Here is a 21,381-nt window from a genome sequence, read left to right on the forward strand (position 1 = left end):
CTAGATTCTTCAAAATGTACCTGTAAGTCTATAAATTTTAAAAAGCAGCTTTATCTTCTGGTCTTGTTTTCAAAGAGCCTTAATTATATGAATAATTCACAAGTTGGTATCTGTGTAACCGACATCATAGGTGTGTTGCAAACCCAAGGATATGTTTCATGATATTATCCTGGAATTATCATGGAATTCATGTATCTGTGTAATTGAGTTTATGCCTGACAGATTCTTATTCAAGTAGTAAGTGACTTTTCTTAATCAAATGGTTTAAAACACCACGCCCATTCACATAGCACAAAGAACAATGATCCTATAGAGCAAACTGAGAGGTCAAGTACTCGGATCAGAAAAGTGAGGATTACACTGCCACAGAACTACAACCAACATTTTGCAGCCGATATGAGATAGAAGCAGAGACTTTCCTAGAAATATTTTGGCAAGGATACAATCTACTTTGCACTTTGAATAAATGTCAGTACAAATGAATATGGTCTAAGAAAGAAGAAATCTAAGACACATGTAAGACAATCCAGCTTGGACAACATTTATCAGAACCAGAAAAGTTAAGTGATCACTTCATTAGTGAGAAATACTGAACATTGGCATATGAACTCGATGTATATCTTCTTTTAGCTTAAATGTAGAGTCAGAATGGATTCATTAAAAAAAAAGACCAAATTATGTGCTATCTAAAGAGATTCACCTTAAGTATTAGAAAGAGTAGATTAAAAATAAGTAGATGGGAAAGATACACAATTAAAGCAATTAAGCATAAGAAACTTGGAGTGGTTATATTAATATAAAACAAAGCCAACTTCAAGACAATTATTATCGGAAATAAAAAAGACTTTTAATAATAATAAAAGGGTCCAGATTTTAGAAAGATACACTTAAAAATAGGAACATGACCAATGAAGATTTAGAAGATGTATTAGAACACTATAAAACACACCTCATACTATTTGATATTTATAAAACTATTTGAGATTTGGTACTCTAAAAATACTTCTAACATCTTCAGATTATACCTTCTTATTAACTGAATATGGTACTGGTGTAAATTATATGTTTAGTCAGAAAACAAAGAGAAATGAATTTGAAATAACAGAAATCATATAGAGTATATTTTCTGACCACAATAAAATTAAACTTAAAAAATCAAGAACAGTCAGACTATTGATTTTCTATTGCTACTTAACAAACTATAACAAACTGAGCAGCTTAAAACTGCACACATTTATTATCTCGCAGTTTCTAGGATTCAGGACTTTGAGTCAGGGTCAATTGGGTTCTCTATTCCAGGCTCTCATGAGGCTGGGTTCTCTGCTCCAGGTTCTCACCAGGTTCTAGGTATTGACTGGGTCTGCTGGCTCAATAAAGACTCTACTGATTTGAGACCTTCCTCCATGCCATACGCTATTGGCTAGAACCCAGGCACAGGTCCTACTCACACTCAAGGCAACAGAGTCATAAAGGGCAGGAACATCAGGCACAGAGATAAGGAAGTAATCTTTGATCTTTTCATGCAGTAAGATATCTAAAAGTTTCTAAATATTTGGAAATTAAACAACACATTACTAATAATCCACATGTTAAAGAAGAAATCACTAAAGAAGTCAGATAATATTAAAATACATTAACTACAATAAAAGTACTACATATTTAAAATTCAAGAAGTACAACTAAAATAAGACTCAGAGGAAAATTTATAGGTTTACATATTCATTTTACAATATAAGGTTTGAAAATGCATATTGACCTTAGAAGCTCAGGAAAGAAAAAAAGGACCAAAAAAGATGAAAACAGTAGAGATGAATAGAAAGCAATAAAATAGAAAAATGAACAATTGATAAAATGAACAAACTCAATGTCATTCTTTGAAAAGACTAATACAATTGATAAGACCCTAACTAGACAGTTCAAGAAAAGAAGAACACAAAAACCAATACTAGGAATGAAGGAGGCACTATCCCTACATACCCTACATACTTTAAAAGGAGAATCAGGAAATCTCATGAATAACATTGTGACAATGTATCCAAAAACTTACATGAAATGGAAAATTACTTAAAAATGTACCTTATGAAAACTAACATAAAAAGAAGTAGATACTCTGAAAAGTCTATATAGTCACTAAGGAAATTAGACAACATATTTACTAAATTATAATAAAATTTAGACCTAAAATTTTACTAGATATAAAAAAGTATTAGATATAACACTTTGTCTAATACAGATATAATTTTATAATTTTAAATCCTCCCTTAGTCCAAATCCCAGGTCCAGACGACTTCACTAGTGATTTCTATTCAACATTTAAGAAAGAGATAAAATTAACCTTATAAAAAGTCTTTCAGAAAAATAGAAAACACTTTCCAACTCATTTTATGAAGGCAGTTTAATGCAGCATGTATAAGCCTGAAAAAAGGAATTACAAGAAAATAACAGATGAATATTCTTCATTGCATAGATGTAAAAAGCTTTAACAAATAAAATATAGTGATACCAAGCTGGCATAATATATTATGACTATGTGTGGCTCTTCTCAGAAATGCATTGTTACTTTATTTGAAAAATAGATCAATGCAATTTAGCACACTAACAGAAATACAATTTTCCTAATGGATATAGGAAAAAAACTTTAATGAAATTCAACACCCATTCAAGACTTTAATCACACCCTGAGTAAACTTTAAATAAAAGAAAACTTACTAGGCAAATAAAGGTTCGCTGTGAAAAACCTATAACCAACATTACAATTAATTATGAAAGACTGACCATTTTCCCCTAAAATCAGGAACCAGACAGGATTTCAGTCTTATGTCTATTTGGCATTTTACTGGACATCTTAGCTATAGCAATATGACAAGAAAAAAAAGAAAAAAGAAAAAAGAAGGCATAAAGAAGGCTGAAAAAAAAATAGGTGTCTCTATTTGCAGATAGCATGTTTGTTTACATAGAAAATTTTAGGAAATGTACAAAGCAATAACTAAAAGTAATAAGTGAATTTCTAAGACTGCAAGATACAAAGTCAATATAGAAAATCATTTTATTTTATTTTATTCTTTATTTGTAGGTATATATTTATGGGTTACATGAAATGTTTTGATACAGGTATGCAATGAGTAATAATCACATCAGAGAAAATATGGCATTGATCATCTCAAGCATTTATCTTTTCTGTTAAAAAGAATCCAATTGTACCCATTTAGTTCTTTTTAAATGTACAACTAAATTATTATTGACTGTAGTCACCCTGTTGTGCTATCAAATACTAGGTCTTATTCATTCTTCCTAATTTTTGTCTCCATTAAACATCCCCATTGGCCCCTCCCAGCACCCCACTACCCTTCCAAGTCTCTGGTATCCATCTTTTTACTCTCTGTCCCCATGAGTACAATTGTTTTGATTTTTTGCTCCCACAAATAAGTGAAAATATGAGACGTCTGTCTTTCTGTGCCTGTCTTATTTCACTTAAACAATGACCTCAAGTTCCCTCCATGTGGATACAAATGACAGGATCTTATTCTTATTTTATGGCTAAATAGTACTCCATTGTGGTATATGTACCACAGTTTCTTTATCCATTCGTCTGTTTATGGACACTTAGGTTGCTTCAAAATCTTAGCTATTGTGAACAGTGTTGCAATAAACATGGGAGTGCAGATATCTATTCAATATACTGATTTCCTTTCTTTTGGGTATGTACCCAGGAGTGGGGTTGCTGAATTGTATGGTGGCTCAACTTTTTGTTTTTTAAGGAACCTCCAAACTGTTCTTCATAGTGGTTGTACTAATTTACGTTTTCACCAATAGTGTACAAGGATTTTCTTTTCTCCTCATTCTTGCCAGCGTTACTTATTGCCTGACTTTTGTATACAAGCCATTTTAACTGGAGTGAGATGATATTTCATTGTAGTTTTGATATACATTTCTCCAATGGTCAGTGATATTGAGTACCTTTTCATATACCTGTTTGCCATTTGTATGTCTTCTTTTGACAAATATCTATTCAGATATTTTGCCCATTTTTTATTGGATTGTTAGTTTTTGTTCCTATAGAGTTGTTTGAGCTCCTTATATATTCTGTTCATTAATCCCTTGTCAGACAGGCAGTTTGCAAATATTTTCTCCCATTCTGTAGATTGTCTCTTCACTTTGTTGACTTCTCCCTTTGCTGTGCAGAAGCTTTTTAACTTGATGTGATCCCATTTCTTCATTCTTGCTTTGGTTGACTGTGCTTGAGGGGTATTGCTCAAGATATCTTTGCCCAGTCCAATGTCCTGGAGAGTTTCCTAATATTTTCTTGTAGTAGTTTCATAGTTTGAGGTTTTAGATTTAAGTCTTTAATCTATTTTGATTTTGGTTTTGTACGTGGTGAGAGACAAGGGTCTAGTTTTGTTCTTCTGCATATGGATATCCAGTTTTTCCAGAACCATTCACTGAAGCGACTGTCCTTTCTCCAGTGTATGTTCTTAGCGCTTTTTCAAAAATAACTTCACGATAGATGTATGGATTTATCTCTGGATTCTATATTCTGTTCCATTTCTCTATGTGTCTGTTTTTATGCCAGTACGATGCCATTTTGATTACTACTTCTCTGTAGTATGAAATCAGGTAATGTGATTCCTCCATTTTTGTACTATTTGCTTAGGATAGCTTTGACTATTCTAGGTCTTTTGTGGCTGCCTATAAATTTTAGAATTTTTTTTCTATTTCTGTGAAAAATGTCATTGGTATTTTGACAGGGATTGCATTAAATCTGTAGATTGCTTTGAGTAGTAAGGGCATTTTAACAGTGCCATTTGTATGTCTTCTTTTGACAAACGTCTATTCAGATCTTTTGCCCTTTTTTTGTTGGATTATTAGTTTTTAACTATAGAGTTATTTGCATCCTATAGAGTTGTTTTACTCAATATTTAATTGCATTTCACATAAAGGAAGAAACAACTGAAAAATGAAATATGAAATAAATTTCACATGCAATAAAAGAAGGAAAACAAAGAAAAATACTTGAAATAAAGTTAACAAAACATGAAAGACCTCTACACTGAAAATTACAAAACATTGCAAAGGGAAACAAAAGACCTAAATAAATGAAGAATGCATTGTGAAACTCAATAGTGTGAAGATGCCAATTATGTCCCAAATTGTTTTATAAATTCGATGCAATCCCCATAATGGTCCTATAATGTTTTTTTTTTTTTTTTTTTTTTTGGAGAAATTGTAAACCTGATTCTAAACTGTATATAGAAACCCAAAAGAACTAGAATAGCCAAAGCAAACTTCGGAGAAAAACAAAGAAAATGCTGTGTGACTTGTAATTTATGACTTCAAGAACTCCAAAGCAAGAGAAAACGTTAGTGGCATAAAAATTTATGAATACATCAAAGAAACAGTAAATAGAGCCAAAATAGATTAAACAGTCATTTGATTTAATTTTTTTTTTTTACAGAAGTGCCAATGCAATCTTGTGAGAAACGGAAAGTCTATCCCACAAATGATGCTAGAACACATTGATAATCACTTGGAAAAAAAAAAGAAGAACTTTGACACCTACCTTACATCATACACACAATTAATTTAAAATGAATCATAGTCCTAAAAATAAAAATGGAAACCATAAAACATCTAAAAGCAAACAGGAGAATAGGAGGAAAACATATTTAGAGGCAAGACAAAGATGTCTTAAGACACAGAAAGCAGTAACTAAGGACTAGAAGAAATGATAAATTATACTATATCAAAGTTAAAAATCTTCTGCTCATTAAAAGACCCTATTAAATAAATGAATACGTATGCCACAGACTAGAAGGAAAACATTCTCAAAACATGTAACTGATGACTTACTAATATCTAGTATGTGCAAAATATTCCTACAACTCAATAATAAAAGTGCAACCCAATGAAACATGGGCAAAAGATATGAATAGCCACATCCCAAAGATAAAAAATGGCCAATAAACTCATCAAAAAGTGTTCAACATAATTAGCCATCAGATAAATGCAAATTAAAACCACAATGTGTTAGCAGTAAACACCCACTAGCATGACTAAATTAGAAAGACCAAGATCACCAAATGATGAACATGTGGAACTGGAACTCCTACACCTTGTTAGTGAGTATAAAAAACGATACAACCATTTTGGGAAAAGATGTCAGTTTCTTAAAATATGAACATTTACCCACTTATCCTATGACCCACAGATTTCACTCTTAGGTATTTACCTAAGAGAAACAAATGCATATAGCCACAAAATGCTCGTTAAGAATGTTGATAGCAGCTTTTATTCTCATGATGGCTAAAACCTGGAAATAGTACAGATGTAGACATTAACAAGGGATTGAAAATAGTACAGTAATATTACTGTACTTGAAATAGTACAGTAATAGACATTAACAAGGGATTGAAAAACTATGATATAGTTATACAATGAAATAAAGCAATTATAAGAACAAAATATTGATCTATGCTACATCACTGATGAGCATCAAAAAATCATGCTTAGAAAAAGAAGCCGTACTTAAAAGTCTACACTGTGTCATTCAATTTATATGAAGTTCTAGAACAGGCAAACCTAATCCATGGTGGGGGTAAAAATCAGAACAGGTATTGCCTCTGTAAAGGTGAAATTGAGTATAAGAAAATTTGCATGGATGATAGTTATGTCATGATAGGGTTATATAGGTACATGCATTTAGCAAATTAAGATCGCTGTGTTTCATGTATGTGAATTTTGTCTCACAAAAAGATATGCATGAAGCGTTCAGAGGTAAAGTATACTAATGTCTACAACTTACCTTAAAATGCATCAAAACTAAGATGGAGAGAGGTATGAATAGAAGGATGAAAAGATGTAGATATGTGATAAAACAAAGAGAACAAATGTAATTTGAAGAATTCAGGTGTTGGGTAAGTGGGAATTCACATGATTCTTTCAACTTTCTGTACATTTGGTGATTTTCATAATGAAATGTTGAGACAAAATTACTAGCTTTGTGGTCTTAAAATCAGAAACTTTCCTAGGTTCAAATTTTTCTTTGTTAAAATAACAAGAAATATTATACTTTATCTCCATGTCCTTCCAGCAATATGATCAAATTGTGCTGTCTTGCACCTACATAACAATAATAGGCCTCTTCCGATTGCATTTCCTTCAAAACATTATTAATACCTAAATTCCTTTCTAGTAATAACATTTTTTATTACCATCTACTTTTCAAAAATGTATATTTAGCTTATTAAATTATCAATTTTATATATTTTTTGCAGCTACCGGTTGGAAATTTCTTTTTTTTTTTTTTTTTTGGCATTTTCAGACTTCTGCAATAGCGTCTGCCTCCCATTTTGTACAAAAGACCTTTCTATTAAGATAATTCAAAATTTGACAGCCTTTTAAATTAATATGTAACCCTCTGTACCTTTTTTATTAGATTGCCTTTAACAATCATATAATGTCACACAACATAGAATAATCAGTATTTTTCATGCATCCATTTTCAATTTTAGTGTACTCAGGATGAATGAATAAAATACTGTGTGTGTGTTTTCATTATTTCTTCTCCTAATTTCTATATCATTCGTCAACATCATTTTCATTATACAACAATCAAATAAAATCAGAAGCAGTAAGCATCATTCACACAAACACATAATTCAAACTACAGTTTCAGGAGGTTCATAGCCCATCTAAGATCCTTGCTCCATATCTTTATCTCTTTAAGAAAGAAAGTATACTCCGAGGAATATAGCGACGGGTCAGAGTATTGAACATAACTAATATAGATGAGTTACATAATTTTGACCCAAGGCAAAAATAAAATTAGGAATATTTTAGATGGCCTTTGATTTCCAGAGAACAAGGAGGCAAGAGAGGCGAATAAAACAATTGTAGTCACAATGCAGGTGTGAAAGACTATGATTTAAAGGCAGCTGCTCCTCAGGATAGCATACTCTTCATTATGCTATGGCACATAGTCTGCTACATAGTAATTCTAGGAAAGTGTGGCATTCCCACAGCATCAGTGAAAGGCCTGAACCTTGGGAAAATGTCCTGGGACTCCAAGCCAGAGGTAGAAACACCTGGAACTAGAGGAGATGACTTGTTCACAGGGCAGCATGGTGCAGTAGCTCCTAACAAGAGCTCTGATTCTTTTTTTTTTTTTTAGAATAATTTTATTTTATTATTTTATTTTTAAATAAATAGTTTATTTTTCTTTAGAATATTGACATTGTTTAATCTTTCTCAAAGTTCACTCATATGTAGAATGAGGAGATTGGATTAAATATGAGCTTATCTAACTAGTGACACAAATAATACTGTTTTAATGAGTACTTTATAAAAATTGTGAGGTCAGACCACTCTGTGAATGGTTGCATGTAATATAGGATTTTGGCACATATAGGTTCATGAAAGTCCTTCAGTAGAAAAACCTGCTGTTTATCTGTTTCCCAAATTTACTTATGTCTGCTCACTTATATATATATTTTTGGATAACACATATGACAGTATTATCTGGGGACATATATACTTTGAGGGCTAAACTTTGGGAAATAATGAACCATAATTTTTCTAGTTCTAAAACTTTTATAAAGATTTAAGGAAATTACAAGGTTCAATAATTAGCCTGTTATACACAGAAACATATTCAACAGGACAGAATCATTAAATCCAGCCTACTATGATAAATCTGAGAATTACATCAAGAAAATAATACACACTTTGACAAATAAACCAAATTTTCCAAAATTAACTAGCACTAACAGGTCAAGAAATCAAGAAGCCACACTTGGAACAATCAGGTCACATTGACTGGAAGCTTCATACGCAAATGTAAAAACAAGACAACCCATGATTAAATGAAAGTAAATTTCTCTATTATATATTCTTTTTTTTTTTTTTTTTTGAGACGGAATCTCGCTCTGTCGCCCAGGCTGGAGCTTGTTCATTTTGGCCCACTTACATGATTATGGTTATCCCCTTAAGAAAAGTAACTAGAAATAGAATAGAGGGACCAAATGCACATTTACAATTTTGGTATTTAGAACCAGAAATGACAAGTAAAAATCACCACATTTTAATCTTAGAAGACTTTAAAAAATATAAAAAGAACTGTCCACTCTTAACTTTTATGAATAAATAAAACAGCCACTCTTTTAAAATTAATGTTTGAAACCAAAACATGAAAAATAGGAGTACATAATTAGAAATAGTTATTCTGTGTAATTCTATGTAAAGCAATGTCTTAACAATAGAAAAAAATGAGAGAACAAATGATCAAATTGAGGTGTTTTTATTGTAGAAAGTCTTGCCAATTAAACTAACCAAACTTTTTAATTTAAATGTCTAACTACACAATTAAATTAATTGATTTTCCAGCACAATTGTCTGACAGTTTGATGAGTTATTATAGAATGTTGAACTAAATTGAGTGATTGTAAATCTCTTATATAGAGGACCTGTGAACTAGTACTAATTTAATCCCTTCTATGCAGTTCTCCTTTCTTCTCATTTCTTCTTAGAACATATAGAGTAATTTGGCCGGGCGCGGTGGCTCAAGCCTGTAATCCCAGCACTTTGGGAGGTCCAGATGGGCGGATCACGAGGTCAGGAGATCGAGACCATCCTGGCTAACACGGTGAAACCCCATCTCTACTAAAAAATACAAAAAACTAGCCGGGCAAGGTGACGGGCGCCTGTAATCCCAGTTACTCGGGAGGCTGAGGCAGGAGAATGGCGTGAACCCGGGAGGCGGAGCTTGCAGTGAGCTGAGATCCGGCCACTGCACAGGGCACTCCAGCCTGAGCTCTGATTCTCAAAATACAACTTCTGCAAGCCAGAAGGCCAGCACATTCCCTCCACTTTCTTCCTCCGCTACATACAGACACACCACAGAGAGTGTTTATGGCAGAAGAAATGACCTGGGGGTATGGAATTTTCACAGCCTAGAGCAATTCAGCTTATCTTCAACCCCATGTTTACTGGGCAGCTACAGGAGAATTAATCACTGTGGTTTGCCCATACTTTCTACTCCCCACACACTCTGATAGTATTTACTCTGAGGAAAAAGAAAAACAACGCTTTAGAGGGAAAAAAACAAATAGCTCTTTAACGAGAAACAACAAAAGTGATCATACTTACCTAAAAGTAATTTAGGAAAATTGGATGTTTCGATATTATGATAATATACTATTGATGTTGTAGTGGCAACGAATCCCATCACGGCCGGCATAAAGAGGTGGAGGTGCCTTGATTCCCGTCGCCTACAAAGAACAGTACAAAGTCAATGCCTAAAGCTGATGGTTCCAGATAACTTCCCATTTTTTCCGAATTTTTTCATAAGAACTCTCTCTTAGTAATAAGATGTTTAAAATACAGAATGCAATAGTAGTTTCCAAGATAATACATAAGGGAAGAATATATTGAAAGACATAGTTCTGCAGAAAGGATTTATCTTAACATGAAGGGCCGAGTAAACAGCCAAACTATACCTTAAAATGCTTACAACAAAAGCAAATATATAACTACTCCTATACTGTAGGGCAGAGCTGCTGAAATAATTTAACAACTAAAGCAAGTGAAAACAGTTAACTCAATCCGAACTCCAATGTGTGTGAAAAGGGTGTGTGTTCCTTTGACAGCACTCCCAACTTAATAGTCTTCAGTGATTTCTCCATTCTCATTAATTCACTCAATGCATCTGTGATTGCTGGTCCAGATACTGCATTAGGTTCTTGGATGCAACAATGAAGAAAACAAGATGTAACATCTGTAGTCAAAGAAAAAAATCTAGTATATTGAGGATACTGTGATAGCAAATAGGAAATTACAACACAGCTGAAGGGACAGTGTGAAAACACAGAGTGCACGTCTGGGACAGAGAAAGCTTTGAGAAGGAAGTGACTTCCAAGCTGACACTTTCCGAATGAGGAATGGCTACTCAGAGGAAGAAGAGAGGAAGACAGTTCCAGGCAGAGGGGCCAGTGTGTTCAAGGGTATTGCAAGCAATTCAGCATGACTGCAAGGAGAATAAACTTCACTCTGAAGGCAACAGAGATCACCAGGCAAACCGGTGGTTCCAGACCAGATGAGTATTGTGGACAGCCCTCAACTCCATTGGCATTAATAATGCCACAGAGTGAAACATTTTGCTTTTCTCAAATTACTTGAAGATATTAGTACATAAATGGTATAGAGAAGAGAGTGACTATATCACTTTCTCTGGGGGAAAGGAGAACACTGAGAAGGTCATTCCAGGAGAGGCATGGTTGACAATAGGAACTGAAACAGGAAAAAGAATCCACTGGTCAGGAAAAGGGTCATTTTAAAAAAGGAACAGAATGGGCAAGTACACAGAAGCATGAAACAATTCAACATGTTCAAAATTCCAAGTAGTTTAATATTCTTGAAACGGAACGTTTAAGATAGAATGCATCATGGAAGGCTTTGTATGCCATGGTAAGAGGCTGGCATCTCAACCCATGGAAAACTGAAACACTTGAATAGGTAAGTGGTATAATCAGATTTGTTTTAAATGGATAGCTCTAGCAATCATGTGGATAAGAAAGTTGGTGGGTAATACATGAGTTTGTAGCAGAGGGAGTGAAATGGAAGGAAGAAAAGCAGTTAGGAAGCTATGGGTATAAAGTTGTGTGACAGATGATAAAGGTTTGACTTCAGCTTTGGCAGCAGTAACATGGAGGAAATGATACATTTGGAAAAAGATTGATTGTTAAAATGGGCAGGAGTTTACCAGCATTAGGGTATGAGGGTGATGGCAGTAGAGAAGTAGAAGATAATTCCTAGGGTGTCTGTGTGGATGGCTGTGTGACCAAATAAGATTTTAAGAGGATGAGCAGATTGGAAAGAGGAACTAATAAGTTTCACTAGACATTTATGGATTGTGAAGGTGTCTAATAAGGAGGAAAATGGAATTGTAAGTGTCTGTAGAGATTTGGAACATGATCAGTGATATAATTTGGAATCATTAATATAGACATGATAATAAAAATGTGAGAGTAGTAGGGTAGCACTTAAAAACCACCTACCATCTCCTGTAAATAGATCAAAATCATCAGAGGAAAAAATAGATAACAATTTTGTCAGCACAGAAATTAGGAAATGCTTCTAATATTCTCTGACTATTGAATCAAAGAAAGAATCCGGCTGAACGTGGTGGCTTACACCTGTAATCCCCGCACTTAGCAAGGCTGGGGCGGGTGATCACTTGAGGCCAGGAGTTTGAGACCAACCTGGGCAACATGGTAAAACTCTTATCTCTCTTAAACATACAAAAATTAGCCATGTGTGGTGCCGCATGCCTGTGACCCCAGCTACTCGGGGGGCTGAGGCAGGAGGATTGCTTGGACACGGGAGGCAGACTTGGCAGTGAACCGAGATCACACGGCTGCACTCCAGCCTGGGCAACAGAGCAAGACTCTGTTTCAAAAAGAGAAGAAAGGAGAGGAGAGGAGAAGGGAGGGGAGGGGAGGGGAGGGAGGGAGGAAGGAAGGAAGGAAGGAAGGAAGGAAGGAAGGAAGGAAGGAAGGAAGGAAGGAAGGAAGGAAGGAAGGAAGGAAGGAGAAAAGAAGAAAAGAGAAGAGAAGAGAAAAGGGAGGGAGGAAGGAAACCAAAATTCACTTACTAATATTATTTAGGAAATTTTAAAGTGAGAACACTCCCTATCCAATCCTGTAAAATGTGGTCACAACCATACTCATAAGAAAGTTTATAACCTTAAACAGGTTCAATAAGAAATAATTATAATAAATAAATTAAAAAGTCAACTTAAGATTTTAGAAAAAGAATGACAAACCATTATTAAGGGAAACAATAACAAAGAATTAATAAAGATAACAGCAGCTACAATAAAGTTTTGTACTTATTGTGGTACACCTTTATTAGGGATTTAACATGTCTTTTAACCATGCTAGTATTTTTATAAGATTGCTGTTATTTTGTTAGTTTCTGTTTACAAAGCTGCATAGGTTTTGAATGGTACTCCAATGCTATTTTTTTCCCTTCAGCTATGTTCTTTTCAGAGTATGAGTTGCAGACCTCGATAGTTTGGTAGGAGCGCATATGTCCCATTACAGCAGAAAATCTTTAGTCAGAATGTTGGAAAGAAATTTTTTAAGTATTATATTGTGAAGGTCAAAGAAATCACTTCAAAAGAGAGAAAATGATAAAAATAAAAACCTAATAAAAACACAGTAATGAAGATTTCAATACACTGCTTTTAGAATTTGACAGATTAAATAGTACAAAAACAAGCAACATACAGAACTTCGGTAATACCATCAGTAAACGCAATAAAATTATGTCTCTTACAAAGTGTATGTATTACTTTCTAATACTCGCTAAATATTTATAAAATAATCAAGTATTTGACTATAATAAAAATGTTAATAAACTGCAAAGAGTAATCATTTTACAAACTATGTGCTTTAATAATAAACCAATCAAATTAAGCAAAAGAGCAATCTGAAAAGGATTCCTAAACCTAGGAGAGTATCTAAACTGCAATCAAAGGTAGAAATATAAAGGAGAACAAAAGCCTGTGCAGAATAAAGGATGTTCCAAAAGAAAAATTACTAGCTTTAAATGTTTGTATTACTAAAAAACAAAATCAAATATTCTATTAGGAAAGCCTTTTGCATTGTTTTTCTAATTGTAATGAGCATTTGTCATATATTAAGTAAATAATTCATAAGGGTTTTACTTAAAAAAAGAAAGATGGAATGATCAGCAGTGTCATAAGTAATAATTACGATAAAGATAAAAGAGTCTCCATTAGTTGTTATTAATAACCATGAGGATTCTTACAGAAGCAGTTTCCAGAATAAGATGGGGCAAGAGAAAAAGCAAAACTAAATGCTTGGATTTAGATGTAACTAAAAGATGACGTTTTGAAAAGCCTGGATAAAAAGGGTAAGGATAAGTCTATACCTAAAGAGTAGAAGAGCATAATACAGAATCAAAGGTATATTTTTACCTGTTTTTAGGACCTCTTTTATCATGACCATTACAAACAAGTTTCCATCATTAGGATATATCATTATTATTATTAGCTCAGTCTGTGTTTTCTGAGGACCTGACTGAATCAACCAGAGGAGTTCTCCTTGTCCACATGATGTCAAGTTTCAAAAAAAATTGGATGATCTATCTTCTACTTTATACATACACATATAAACAGATACAGTAGCCTAAATGCTAAAGAAATTAAAAAATTAAGCCTAGAATTGGCTATGCTAGTAGAAATATACCAGAATTTTAAACAGTTACCAATAAGATAATATCCAATTAAGCTTCTAAATGCCTGGAGGGATGGCATCTATTAGAGTCTCTAATTTTTCTTTTTATCAGAAATTAAGACACGCACATATCTGCAAAAAATCCTTATAAAACATTACAAAATAGTTGGTTCCATGACAAAAGCTTAGGAGCTTCATTCCTTGTTAATTGCAACAGAAAACATAAACAGATGTCAGGGAGGTTCCAGTTCGATAAGAAGAAAATAAATTTTAGAATTTTCCTATCAAAAAATTTAAAGGCCTTCTAATATTAATTTCTCAACGAAAGATATACCATTTAGCACAATTTGATAATCAAAAATTTCCTATTCTTGAGTTTATTTTGTTACTATATAAGAAAAATATTTTCACCAGATTATGTTCAAGTTTATAAATATAATTCATTATATTTTAACTGCCTAATACAAACATCTTATTTTATAAAAATAACAAAATTCCTTTAAAAATATGAATTTTCAAAACTATAAAACCCTGGAAGACAACCTAGGCAATACCATTCAGGACATAGGTATGAACAAAGATTCCATGACAAAGATGCCAAAAACAATCGCAACAAAAGCAAAAATTGACAAATGGGATCTAATTAAACTAAAGGGCTCCTGCACAGCAAAAGAAACTATCAACAGAGTAAAAAGACAAATGGGAGAAGTTTTTTGCAAACTGCGCATCCAACAAAGATGTAATATCCAGCATCTATAAGGAACTAAACAAATTTACGAGAAAAAAACAAACAACAACATATAAAAGTGGGCAAAGGACATGAACAGACACTTTTCAAAAGAAGACACATATGCGGCCAACAATCATATGAAAAAAAAGCTCAACATCCTTGATCATTAGAGAAATGCAAATAAAAACCACAATGAGATACCATCTCACACCAGTCAAATGGCTACAATTAAGAAGTCAAAAAATAACAGATGTTGGTGAGATTGTGGAGAAAATGGAATACTTATACACTGTTTGTTGGAATGCGAATTAGGTTAGCCATTGTAGAAGACAGTGTGGTGATTCCTCAAAGACCAAAAAACAGAAATACCGTTTGATCCAGCAATCCCATTATTGGGTAATGGGAATATAAATCATTCTATTATAAAGACACATACATGCATGCATGTGTTCATTGTAGCACTATTCACAATAGCAAAGGCATGGAATCAACCTAAAAGTCCATCAATGATAGACTGCATAAAGAAAATGTGGTACGTATACACTATGGAATACTATGCAGCCAGAAAAAATCAACATCATATCCTTTGGAGGGACATGGATGGAGCTGGAGGCCATTATTCTTAGCAAACTAACACAGGAACAGAAAATCAAATACCACATGTTCTCACTTATAAGTGGGAGCTACATGATGAGAACACATGGACACAGGGAAACAACACACACTGGGGATTTCCGGAGAGTGGAGGGTGGGAGGACGGAGAGGATCAGGAAAAACAACTAATGGGTACTAGGATTAATACCTGGGTAATGAAATAATCTGTACAACAAACCTCTGTGACGCAAGTTTACCTGCATAATAAACATCCACTTGTACCCCTGAACTTAAAAGTTTAAAAAGTGGATTTTATTACAAATCTTGATTTTAAAACAGTTTGTGCTTTGCATCAATTTATGGCTCTATCCTCACTGATTCTCAGACTCATTCATCCTGACTCATCTATCTTTGCTTCTTTAAAAAATAAATGGAAACATCTGAGAAATGATTAATACATTAACATGAGTATATAGCTATTAGACCTATGTGTAAATGTAGACAATCTTTCCATTTATACCTATTTTTAACATTAAAAAGTTCAAAAAGACCTAAGAACTTCCTGCAAGAGCTACATGGATCAGAGAGCAAAAAATATAAAGCATATGTATAAGCACAAGTTACAAAGACGTGAACCTGTGTAATGAATATACCCGCTGATATACTGCAGTGGTATTATTAAAGTTAGATCACTTACGAGTCTGAAACAATGCCTTCTGCTATTTCACAGACATGCACAAACAGGAGAGCGAATGTAAGAATCCATCTCAGGTTATGTCCCGGAAAATGAAGCCATGTGTTGTGGTGAATTTGTACTTTTGAGCTTTGGCTCCCCCACCCTGGAAAAAAGAGAAAAGTAAAAAAAAAAAAAAAAAAAAAAAAAAAAAAAAAAGACATAAATCAAAGGCTCAACTGTAATAAAAGTAATTTAAATTATGATAAGCTTTAAGGGGAGGTCCTGAAACCTTAATACTTTCTAGAGTAGCAACGGAAATCCTAGTCTATTTTTGTTGTTAAAAAAAATTACAATTAACCTTTACAAGACTACCGAGGCTAACACATCAACATTTGTGGCATTACTCAGGAATAATATCAATTCTGGATGACAACATGGTTCTACCTCATGCTAATTGGAAGCTCTTCCTGACAGCTTTCTGATTAATCCAGAAGGAAATAAATTGATAATACATGAAATTTACTGTAGAAAATCTTTGAAGACATGAAATCTACAAGGGGACAAATCAAGGAAAGACATATTTGGTTACAAAATACGGGACTCATTAGTTGAGTCAACTCTTAATCATATGCACATCATATGAGAAAAATTGTTATGTATGACTAGGCAGGCACTGTTATTCAACAAGCAGTACTGATACTTTTCTCAAAGAAAGCTAAAGTTCTTGATGGTGAACTTTTAAGCAGGCTCAAAACCATTATAGGTCCACCCTTAGCTTGCCACTGAAGAAAACAATTCAAGATTATATGTTAGTAAAATTCTGATGGTTTCCTCCCTAAACTACTCTATAGTTTAGTTACTATGTAGAGTAATACTAGTTCATATGTGGTGTACTAGGAGGCCCCACTTTTGTCTCCTTTTGTCCCTTTTTTTCTCATTTTTTGACTGTAGAAAAAAAGCCCCACTTACTTCAAGAATGAATGGGGGTTTGTGCTTGAAATATTGCAGGAAAGAATTTCTGTATAGGCAGCAGATGCCCCTTTTATTTGAAATGAGTATTCATGTCTTAATTGTTTTCAATTTATTAATCATTGGAAGGTTAGTTGTATTTAATATATTCTACTAGAACTTATGCTGTAAACTCCCATAGGCAAGTTCTATGTCTTTTTTTTGCAACCTTATGATTTTCCTAGTACCTGATAGTTTTTTAAGATTGATTTGTGATCCCTCACTAATTCAAGTAGCCAATGTCATAAATAAAAAGTCTGAATTTTTTCTATTTCCCTTTGACAATATCCCCTCCAATTCTATTCTATTCAAATACCCTGGTGCCAGCCTCTGTGCTGGATGCTAGGGATACAGAATGGAATGTTACTGTTTTTGCTCTCAAAAAGTTAACCAGATGTCAACAATTGGGGAATTATTAATTGAGGAATTACAGTTAAAAAATCAATTTTTCTACTTTTGGCCAAAGGGCATTCTTCATGACCTACAAATAATACTACATAAACAACGACTGATGTTTCTACATATGGTCACTCTGGTCTCAATACATTTAGCATCTGTACATTTGTTTAACGTAACTATGTACCAAGAGTTATGTTGTCCTGTGTATATATCATATGATGAGTTCTTTAATCCCTCTTAGAATAATGCCAAGCACATAGTATCCTCTCAATTAATATTCGTTAAATGAATAAATAAAAGCATATGAATGATTTTCAAACATTCCCTTAAAGCAGATCATTAAAATTTGCTAGTTTTCTTAAGAAAATGCATCTGAAAACTTTTTCACTTTTTTAATTGGAAAAATATCACACACGAAAAAATTAAGCACAATTAACTCAAAATAGTGGTTGCCTCTGTGAACAGATAGGAACATAGGATATGGAAAGTGTAACAAGACCAGAAAATGGTGTGCAGAGACAGGCCCTTTCATTCTTACTTCTATATTCTTTAGGTGAGCATTGGTAGGCTCAAAGGATGTTTATTCTATTAATCTCCATCATTTTATGTATCAAAATACTTCATAATTTTTAAAAAGTTAAAGGGTCTGTTTGGGTAAGTTATACAAATTATTCATAATTGCCCTTAATTATCAGATTTTGTACATATGTACACTGTAAAATAAGACAAAACTGTATTATTAACTTCTTTCCAAATACTTTGTGAATGTCCTCTTTCTACATAAAACACAACCTCATCACTGCTACTATAACTTGCATGCTTGGCATCCTCCAATTCCCCAAACATGTCATTCACTATCTTCCCCACCACCTCCAAAGAGTGAGTTGTTTCAGTAGGTTAATTTGTTCCTGTACTTGTAAACAGACTTACAATGTGGCATAGTCATTTCTCATGACTTTAACACATTTGCCCCACTGGGCTATTCCCTGAAGGCAAGTACTCTTTTATTCATTTTCCATTCCCTTTACCTAACCCAAAGTAAGTGCTCAACTAATGCTGTAGATCTATTTCATGTATTTCTCTTTCCTTCTTTTTAAAAAACTGCTGCTGCTACCTGAAGGCCATTCCTAAGCAAGCATGTGACCTCAATTTCACCTATGGAAGATCACCTGTCAAAAATTTATGTTTGAAAAACACAAAATACCTGCTTGTTCATTTCTCACAGCCATCAGCTTACATGTTAGAGAAATTAAGTCAACATTATCCCAAATCTCATCCATTAGTGAGATATATAAACACCACGTGGTATAACATAGGACATTAGATTACTTACCAATAAACAATATTGGAAAAGTGATAAACAACAAAAAGACATGTGGGACCAAGTTGAGGGCATCCACAAAGCAGGAATTTTGTAATACACCATCATTAATATTATATGAAGAAATGTTGTTACCACAAAATGAAAGGCTCATTTCTTCTTATATGGTTTACTCTAAAAGGGAGAGAAATGAGAAAGAAAAATCCCCTTATTAGTAAACTCGTGTTCATAAAATTATAGCTTTGAATAGGAGGCCATATAATAAAATCAATCCCTTTTATTTTGATAGCTGAGGAAATAAGAAACTGTGCCAAAGCAACTTGAAGGTTTCTTACAAAGGCCTTATACATCCGATGAGATCTTCTTTTCCATAGCTTTTACTTCCAGAGAAAAATGCTTTCATGTGGAAAATGTTTATAATTAATATCTACCTATAGTAGTACCTCAAATGAGTGTCTGACTAAAATGCTTTCAAAGAACAAAAATGGTCTATATTAAGAAAAAGAAGGAAAAAAATTGAACCAATGACTAAAAAGTCAAAATGATATAATTTCAAATATTTTCCCATACTCACTGAAAATGTACTAATAAACAACTAAAGTTGTTCAGTAAACTGTGACAGAGTTTCCTGAAACATTTCACTAGTTGTGGGAAATACTAATATACAGAGACCAGTGTGCCTGCAGTAATGGCTAAGAGTAATCGGTCTTTCCCTGAAGAATATTAAAAATCAAATGCCCAAGATGAATTAAACGTAACTCAAATGACAAGTCAATGAAACTACTCAGATTCCATAGTTAGAATATTCTCACATGAAATACACTCTACTCAAGTTTGAAACGCAGAATGTCTTTTAATTGGAAATTGGTACTCCATGACTAGAAGTAGATGAGTTTAGAGAGGAAACAGAGGACAAGGTCACACAGTGCTTTGTAAGTCATTGTCAGGATTGTGGCTTCTACTCTTAGTGAAGTGGGCCACTGGGGATTCTGGGGCAAAGGAGTGACATGCTCTCACTTACATGTTAAATGGTTCTCTATTATTGCTGTGCCGAAACAGATGGGAGATGAGCAAAGGTCTGCTCCATCAAAATAGTGCTGTGAAATTCCAGGAAAAGCTTCAACATTCTCAAAACTTATTTCATAATGCCTACTACTTATTTAAATTCTGGGCACTTTGCATCTCTTAAATCCTCAGAACAACCTTGTAACGCTAGTGGTGTTATTCATCTTTTACAGTGGAGGATACTGAGGTCCAGATAAGTTCAGTAACTTGCCAACCAGTAGAGCAGCCAAGCCCACACCCAAATGTCTGACTTATAAACTGCTTCTTTCCACTGTATTACACAACCTCCAACCTGCTTTATAAAGAAAGTACCGTATCTATTCTTTAAAACAAGAAGCAATTTAAGATTTTAACCTCACTAGACCTAGTTTCCTTTCTATATTTATGTCACACTGGATTCTGAGTTGCATTACTAAAGACTGGCAAAAATTTTCTTGACTAGCATAGTACCTTTTCTTTCTTTCCTTTCATTGATAATAGATTTAGCAATGGTCACAAACAATACTTTTCCTAGAAAAAAGCAGAGTGTTATACAGAAAAGGTATATTATTATTAGAGAAATTAATAATAATTTCAAGCAAAGGTTTTATAAAGCATTATATGAATACCTCAGCGAAAGAGTCTGTGTATTTACAATCTTAAAAACTTATACAGAATGCTTCTCACATATTGTTCCTGATAAGCTCTTTTTATAATAAATAATTGATATGCTCCCTAGTTGAGTCTGTCCCCCATCTTTTTAAAAAAAAGTTGTATTTTTAAAATCTCAAGGTTAAGTTATACACTTGGTAAATTCTTACAAGCCATTAAGGTTTTAATCTGGATAAAAGAATAAAAGGGACTTGAAGTTTTTAAACAACAACAAAAATGGAAGTTATTAATTTCTAGGTATATGTTAGGTATATTTCTGGCAAAGACAGACAAAAACAAAACTAAAAACTGATAGCTAGTAATGAAATTTTTTAGACTACTTCCTTTATTTAGTAGAAATGATAAAAAGGAAACTTAAAGCCTACTCTTAATTGAAAGATGTATAAACTTTCCTTGCGCAAACTAGAAAATAATGTTTACTTTAGCAACTTTTATAACGTTATCCAAAATTATAATATTCCAGTTGGCCACATTTATAAACTAGTATCATTGAGGTAGATGCTAAAGTATAACCAGCAGCTTTGCAAATTATACCCTTCATTAGCTATAAGCATTGCTTGCCTGGTGTTTAATCAATCCTTAAATCTACCAATTAAATTGCCTTTGGATAATTGTCGTGTGTAACTGGAAAGAAAATCTCAGAGAAGTACAATCAACTGAAAAATTTAAGAACATTTTCAGACAT

At 33.4% G+C, this 21,381-nt stretch overlaps 1 protein-coding gene across 4 annotated transcripts in view; it reads right to left on the reverse strand.

The window, feature by feature from the left end:
* ABCC9 (ATP binding cassette subfamily C member 9) overlaps positions 1-21,381 on the reverse strand; it is a 140,161-nt gene that overhangs the window by 116,149 nt on the left and 2,631 nt on the right. For all 4 annotated transcript variants that reach the window (XM_010361201.2, XM_010361200.2, XM_010361202.2 and 1 more), the window contains exons 3-5: positions 18,993-19,154; positions 16,274-16,415; positions 10,141-10,262 (exon numbers count right to left, since the gene is read on the reverse strand). In XM_010361201.2, coding sequence (XP_010359503.1) covers positions 10,141-10,262; positions 16,274-16,415; positions 18,993-19,134 — 406 coding nt within the window. In that variant the 5' untranslated portion in view covers positions 19,135-19,154. The remainder of the gene's footprint in view (positions 1-10,140; positions 10,263-16,273; positions 16,416-18,992; positions 19,155-21,381) is intronic.

Source organism: Rhinopithecus roxellana, chromosome 10 (assembly GCF_007565055.1).
Source record: "Rhinopithecus roxellana isolate Shanxi Qingling chromosome 10, ASM756505v1, whole genome shotgun sequence".
NCBI lineage: Eukaryota > Metazoa > Chordata > Mammalia > Primates > Cercopithecidae > Rhinopithecus > Rhinopithecus roxellana.